Source organism: Peromyscus maniculatus, chromosome 4 (assembly GCF_049852395.1).
Source record: "Peromyscus maniculatus bairdii isolate BWxNUB_F1_BW_parent chromosome 4, HU_Pman_BW_mat_3.1, whole genome shotgun sequence".
In the NCBI taxonomy this organism is placed as follows: domain Eukaryota; kingdom Metazoa; phylum Chordata; class Mammalia; order Rodentia; family Cricetidae; genus Peromyscus; species Peromyscus maniculatus.
The window spans coordinates 77,768,561-77,776,460 of record NC_134855.1 but is presented as its reverse complement, the minus strand read 5'-3'; the positions used below and the strand labels follow the sequence as shown (position 1 = coordinate 77,776,460).

Below are 7,900 nucleotides of genomic sequence, written 5' to 3'. Positions count from 1 at the left end.
TTTCCCTCATCTGTAATATTTTTAACCAGGAGAAAAATGTTCCTCATATCTCTTCTTATTACACACTGTAGTACTAATGACCTTTGGTGTGCAGTGACTTTCAGGATGACCTGTGTGAGTTTTGTCTGAAACTACTTCAAGTTTTCATCTTAAAAGTCCTTCAGCCTCCTTAGCATGCTCATGCTATGGTTTGTTGCAGGTTTAAAGGTTTTGTTTCTAATGTAGACTCAGGCTTCTAATTTACAACAGCATTCACTAATTAAAATTGCAAGCATAATTACTATCCATGATACTTATTATTAGTTTGCATCCATAAAGCTCAAAATTCACTTCATCCTTTCAAGTAGTGAGTAATTAGTTTCTTTGGGTTTGTAGCTTTATCATTTCTTTATGACCTATTTGGAAGAAATAAACAACCAATCTCCCGGAAGAATGTTTTAAAAACCTGGAAATATATTGTCCAGTTAGTGTAATGAGGCTAATACAATGTTGAAAATATTACTTTTCTCTGGTTTAGTATCTAGTTTATCATTATATTTATTCACAAACAACTATTGCGCCCCTAATGGGTACCAGGGACTTTGGGAAACAAGATCAATCACTCAATGATGCTGTCTTCAAAGATAAAGTTTTTGTGGTAAGGGAATTAAATTTTACATATACACAGTATTTAAAAGTATATATATATTTTAAGTGGCCCCAAATACTGTTAGAAAAGAGATTGACTATTCTTGGCTGTATTATCAGCACCCAACACAGCAGGAGATATAATAAATATCTTTTGGAAAGAATTAATGAATGAAAAATCAAGTGCATCAATCTCAATTATTTCCAAGATACAGCAATCAGATATTGAAATTTTTCTTAATTTGACTTTTTTTTCCTCCCACTGTTCCCAGGTAGTTTAGCCGACATGGCTGTTTCCTTGCCACCCACCCTGAGACTCAGTCCTGCCCCTGATGAAATTCAGCACCCGCATATCAAATTTTCTGAGTGGAAATTTAAGCTATTCAGGGTGCGATCCTTTGAAAAGGCACCAGAAAAGGCACCCGAAGAAGCACAAAAGGAGAAGGGTTCCTCAGAGGGGAACCCTTACCTAGAGCAGTCTCCAGTAGTTCCAGACAAGCCTGGTGGTCAGAAATCAGTTCTGACTCAGCGAGCATTGAAACTCCACCCTAAATTTTCAAAGAAATTCCATGCTGATGGGAAGTCAAGAGACAAAGCAATTCACCAAGCCAGGCTTAGACACTTCTGCCGCATCTGTGGGAATCCATTCAAGAGTGATGGGCACAACCGGAGATACCCAGTCCATGGGCCCGTGGATGCTAAAACCCAAAGCCTTTTCCGAAAGAAGGAAAAGAGAGTTACTTCCTGGCCAGACCTCATTGCCAGAGTTTTCCGGATTGATGTGAAGGCAGATGTTGACTTGATCCACCCCACTGAATTCTGCCATAACTGTTGGAGCATTATGTACAGGAAGTTCAGTAGTGCCCCCTGTGAGGTCTACTTCCCAAGGAATGTGACCACGGAGTGGCATCCCCACACACCATCCTGTGACATCTGCTTCACTGCCCACGGGGGACTCAAGAGGAAGAGGCATCAGCCCAATGTGCAGCTCAGCAAGAAACTAAAAACTGTGCTCAACCAAGCGAGACGGGACCGTCAGCGCAAGAGAGCTCAGGCTAGGGTCAGTAGTAAGGAACTCATGAAGAAGATCTCTAACTGCAGTAAGATTCATCTCAGTACCAAGCTTCTTGCAGTGGACTTCCCAGCACACTTCGTGAAATCCATCTCCTGCCAGATATGTGAACACATTCTGGCTGACCCCGTGGAGACCAGCTGTAAGCACGTGTTTTGCAGGATCTGCATCCTCCGATGCCTCAAAGTCATGGGCAGCTACTGTCCTTCTTGCCGATACCCGTGCTTCCCTACTGACCTAGAGAGTCCAGTTAAGTCCTTTCTGAACATCTTGAATTCTCTGATGGTGAAGTGTCCTGCACAAGAGTGCAACGAGGAGGTGAGTCTGGAAAAATATAACCATCATGTCTCAAGCCACAAAGAGTCTAAAGAGGCTTTGGTGCATATTAATAAAGGGGGCCGGCCTCGTCAACATCTCCTGTCACTGACACGCAGGGCCCAGAAACATAGGCTCAGGGAGCTCAAGATTCAAGTCAAAGAATTTGCTGACAAAGAAGAAGGTGGAGATGTGAAGTCTGTGTGCTTGACATTGTTCCTGCTGGCCCTGAGGGCCAGGAATGAACACAGACAAGCCGATGAGCTAGAGGCCATCATGCAGGGGCGGGGCTCTGGTCTGCAACCAGCTGTTTGCTTGGCCATCCGTGTCAATACCTTCCTCAGCTGCAGCCAGTACCATAAGATGTACAGGACTGTGAAAGCCATCACCGGGAGGCAGATTTTTCAGCCTTTGCATGCTCTTCGAAATGCTGAGAAAGTCCTTCTGCCAGGCTACCATCCCTTTGAGTGGCAGCCCCCTCTGAAGAATGTGTCCTCCAGAACTGATGTCGGAATTATTGATGGGCTGTCCGGACTTGCCTCTTCTGTGGATGAATACCCGGTGGATACCATTGCAAAGAGGTTCCGCTACGACTCTGCTTTGGTGTCTGCTTTGATGGACATGGAAGAAGACATCTTGGAAGGCATGAGATCCCAAGATCTTGACGACTACCTGAACGGTCCCTTTACTGTAGTGGTAAAGGAGTCTTGTGATGGGATGGGGGATGTGAGTGAGAAGCATGGGAGTGGGCCTGCAGTTCCAGAGAAGGCAGTTCGTTTTTCATTCACAGTAATGAGAATTACGATAGAGCATGGTTCCCAGAACGTCAAGGTATTTGAGGAACCCAAGCCCAATTCTGAACTGTGTTGCAAGCCATTGTGTCTTATGCTGGCAGATGAGTCTGACCACGAGACCCTGACTGCCATCCTAAGCCCTCTCATTGCTGAAAGGGAGGCCATGAAGGGCAGTGAATTAATACTGGAGATGGGAGGCATCCCCAGGACTTTCAAGTTCATCTTCAGGGGCACTGGATATGATGAAAAACTTGTCCGGGAAGTAGAAGGCTTAGAAGCCTCTGGCTCTGTCTACATCTGTACCCTCTGTGATGCCACTCGTCTGGAAGCCTCTCAAAATCTTGTCTTCCACTCCATAACCAGAAGCCACGCTGAGAACCTGGAGCGCTATGAGGTTTGGCGATCCAATCCCTATCACGAGTCAGTGGAAGAACTCCGGGACCGCGTGAAAGGGGTCTCTGCCAAACCTTTCATTGAGACAGTCCCTTCTATAGATGCACTCCACTGTGACATTGGCAACGCAGCTGAATTCTACAAGATTTTCCAGCTGGAGATAGGGGAAGTGTATAAAAACCCCAATGCCTCTAAAGAGGAGAGGAAGAGATGGCAGGCCACACTGGACAAACATCTCCGGAAAAGAATGAACCTAAAACCAATCATGAGGATGAATGGCAATTTTGCCCGGAAGCTTATGACCCAAGAGACTGTAGATGCAGTTTGTGAGTTAATTCCTTCTGAGGAGAGGCATGAAGCTCTCAGAGAACTGATGGACCTTTACCTGAAGATGAAACCCGTGTGGCGCTCGACATGTCCTGCTAAAGAGTGCCCAGAGTCCCTCTGCCAGTACAGTTTCAACTCACAGCGTTTTGCTGAGCTCCTCTCCACCAAGTTCAAATATAGATACGAGGGCAAAATCACCAATTATTTTCACAAAACCTTGGCCCATGTCCCTGAAATTATTGAGAGGGATGGCTCTATTGGGGCATGGGCAAGTGAAGGAAATGAATCTGGTAATAAACTGTTTAGACGTTTCCGAAAAATGAATGCCAGGCAGTCCAAGTGCTATGAGATGGAAGATGTCCTGAAACACCACTGGTTGTATACTTCAAAGTACCTCCAGAAGTTTATGAATGCTCATAATGCATTAAAAAGCTCTGGGTTTACCATGAACTCAAAGGAGACTTTAGGGGACCCTTTGGGCATTGAGGACTCTCTGGAAATCCAAGATTCAATGGAGTTTTAAGTAGGATCACCACATATAAGTTGGTGTTTGCAAAAGTGTTTTCCTTTGGGTTGCAGTGAGGTCTTCTCCTAGTACCCGTCACATCATTGTGTGTGTGGGTCTTACCACCCAAGGGGTGGCAGGTTGGAGTGATAGGCCAGAGGTGCTGTCACCTGGTCAGGAATGGAGAGTCAATGAGATGATTGCCTGAGCTGTTTAGTGAGCCCAGAAGAGCAGCAGGAGAAATCAGTTCTTTGAAAACTCAATAACTGAGAACAGTGGTAACTGCAGGGGACAAGGATGTACAGTGTGTGCATGGCACTGTGTGTCATGAAAATCAAAGCCAGGGCTGTCAAAGAACAGCCAAGCATGCTAGGAAAGGAATTTGTCTTGGGCATGCCTTTTTTTCCACTTCAATTTATTATATTTTGTATTGAGATTTAATGCATTTTTTCCATTTCATATTTTGTAGGACTATTTTGTGAATTTCACATATGTTGATTTTTTTAAAAAAAGATTCAAAGGAGCCTTTTAGGTTTCTCTAACAGCACTGTACATTTGTAGGACATGGTGACTTTTACCAAGGGCTCTCAGTGCATTTTCTTGTATGGTATATTTATGCAGAAATAAATTACACCAAGACAGGTTTCAGAAAAACCAGCCTTTTCTAGGCTTAAATGGCATTGCTACTGTCACCTTCAGTGTCTAGGAGGTCATCCAGTGTCATAAAATTTTCAATAATGAAGTTAGAGAATGCACCTGTTAGCTCCAGCTACCCATTAAATCTGATAAACTCGTGTTGGCTTAGCTATCTATAGCCAACTCCGGTTGTTTAGTTTTACTTTTTAATTAAAAGTAATTTATACTCTCAATGCTTTTCCATACAACCTCAAGGTCACAGATTTTTAAAAATCCATATTTCCTTACTGCCTAAAAACAGATTTAATGCCTTGCTGAAAATGTCAGCTTTTCTCTATGTGCAACATGGATCAATTTGAATAAGCGCAGGCTTCTTGGAGGCCTCTCTTCTGCAATGGGCTGTTCTTTGGATTATGATCAGTTGAGTGTCAGTGTGTCCGTACTTTCTCCATTTGTGAGGTTTAGATGAAGTCTACTCCTAGTAGAGTAGAGGAGTGAACACATGTACATTACTTTCTTTTTACCGCTTTTGAATTTTTTTCCTCACACTTGTTTTCCTCACCACAGTTCCGTGAAGAGGGGAACATTAGATAGAGGGTGAACGATTTATTCTGAAGTTACAGGGATAATTGATACCTGACTTTGAATTTGAACCCAAGCCTCTTGTCTCTTAATTCTGTGTTCTTCATATGATGTTTATATTTTTTATATAGTAGCATCAGAATTTAATTAGGATATACAACTAACCTACAGATTATAATCCCAAGAGTTATATCTTTCAGGATGGAATTTAAAGTCATCTGTTTGTCTTGGGCCTTTGGATAGAATGAAATTGGGCCAAACCTCTAAGGAACCCATAAACCCTCTAGTGGATGCAGTTATTTGGAAACTATTCATGTCTTGAGGAGTTCAGCATTTGCCAGGCACCAGCAATTTAAGAGCAGGCATGGGATTTTATATGCTAGTGAGTCATAATGATATGTTAGTGTTAATTAGTTGTTTTCTTCATTTGATTTTATTGGTCATAATTGTCAGTCTTCATACACAGTATATCAAAGAGCTTTGTAATTTAGTTGTCAAGTGTGCATCAATGACATTATCCTAAATGGCACACATTTGGTACATATTGAATTTAGTGTTTTCCATTGAAAGATGCAGCAGTTTTCTTTGCTTTCTGTATGGAGCATATCGAAGACATTCATAATTTAGTTGTCAAAAACATATACACACTTAAATATTATTTAACAACCCCCTCTTTGTTTTGTAGTTTGGAAGTGAATAGGCTTCCAAACCACCAGTCCTTTCATCTTATTTAATCTTTACAGATGTCTGTGCACTAATAAACAACTAAATTCCCACCACCCTGCTCCCCGGAGCATGCTGGCACTGGCTGGTAGATATTATCCCCCATTCACTCCGTTAGTCAATTTTCAGCACTGTAAATACTGCCCAATATTAAATTCCCCTTGCTAGCAGTGTAGGACAATTTCAGAAGCATTTGACTCAGGGCATGATTTATAGCACAACCTTCTCCCGACTCCCCTAATCAGATCACATTCTTATAAACCCCAAGAACACCTGGTCACAGGATTTCAATATGTAGAGTGCCGCCTATGGCTATTTTTTTTCCCTCCTCATTGTGGAGATTGCAATATCCTAGGCTCTGGTTTAATACTCGACTTTTATTTTTTAACAATGCCCATTGCAAATGCAGGCACATACTCCAGGGAAATTCACCGCAATGAATGGGGGATTTTTTTTTTTCTTTTAAAAGCACAGAGCAGGGCTGGAAAAGTGCAAAGCATTTTTCTGTTCTGAAACTTGGTTCTACAGGACTCTCTGCCAGCCTTCTGTGGTGCACTGCGGGCACCCGTGACGGTAGCTGATGAAAATTGATGAATGGTCGGTGTGAGGTTAAGAAGTGTCTTGGGATTAATAAACATGTGCACAGATGCCAGAGCAGCAGGGAAAGATGTCTTTTTCTCTCAGGTTGACTGGAATTGAATTTTATCTCAATTTGTTTTCACAAAATATGCATGAAAACAAAGTTTTTTTTTTCTTTCTTTCTTTTTTTTCTTTTTTTCAGGAGTGGGGTTTGAAAGTATGGGCTTCATATGATTTCACACAGATTTCAAATTCCACACAGTTAGGAGGCAGGATTGCAGGATTAAGCCAGGGTCTTGCACATGCTAGGCAAACATATTATCTGTGAGGTATATCTCAGCTTTCTTTAACCAGTGCGTGAGACAAGCCCTCACTATTTGCCCAGGTCGACCTTGAACTTGCAACCTTCCCACCTCAGCTTCTGTGTAACTGGGATGACAGATACGGACCAGCTGGACCAGTTTTGCAAGCAGTGTTTGGTTACATAGGTGTCCGCCTTTAGACAGTGTGTGACAATTGTTCTAGTTTTTCTATGGTAAGATATTTTAAACCGAAATTGATACTTTGTACCCATTTCTCTTTATTTTTTTCTTTAAGTATTTATGGAAGCAAACCTCAAAGTTGATTAGTTTTTGGAGATATTTTGTGGGATTGTATTTCACTTTATTTTCTTACATCTAATGATATGTTTTGTTTAGTGGCTTCCAAGAGTTTTCTTTTCTCCCTTAGGGGATATTTAGACACCAGAATGCATTGTATCATTTGATCTGAGGATCTGTATTTTCATCTTACATGTTTTCACACGGAAGAAGATGAGTTATTTTCTTTCAGTGCTTATTTTTATCTTTTAATAGTTTACTCGTTAGCATTATGGTTATTATGCACAGTTCTGTGTTTAAGTATTTGGAATAAAAGTTGAAGATTTGAAAAGAACAGGTGTTGTGATTTATGTTGTTGCTCCATTGTTACATATCAACAACGTTGACTTTCCATACTTAAAATTACCCCTCTTTTTTGGAAGGACATAAAAAATAAATTTGGTGATTGGGATACTTAGTCTCAGTTGTCACCTGGAGATCTGGAGTCACCTGGGAGACAGGTGGCCTCTGGCCGTAGCTGTGGGAGTGTATTTCCACGGGGTTAACCAAAGGGAAGAACTCACTGTGAGTGGTACCATTCCCTGGGATGAGTAAAAAGGGAGAAAGTGAACTGAATGTAAGCATCCATTGCTATTTCTGCACCAGCTGCTTCAAGCTCCTTGAAGACTTGTCTTGACTTCCCTGCCATGATGGATGCCTTTGAATTGGGAGGTGAAATACATCTTCTTGCCCTTGAGTCATTAGGCAT

The 7,900-nt window shown here is 41.9% G+C and overlaps 1 protein-coding gene across 1 annotated transcript; it reads left to right on the top strand.

Annotated features, from left to right (window-relative positions):
• The first annotated feature begins 905 nt into the window (after positions 1-905).
• Rag1 (recombination activating 1) lies at positions 906-7,346 on the top strand. The gene has a single exon (XM_076570137.1). It carries the CDS (start codon positions 914-916, stop codon positions 4,049-4,051), a length of 3,138 nt encoding a protein of 1,045 aa, XP_076426252.1. The 5' UTR covers positions 906-913; the 3' UTR covers positions 4,052-7,346.
• The last annotated feature ends 554 nt before the right edge of the window (positions 7,347-7,900 follow it).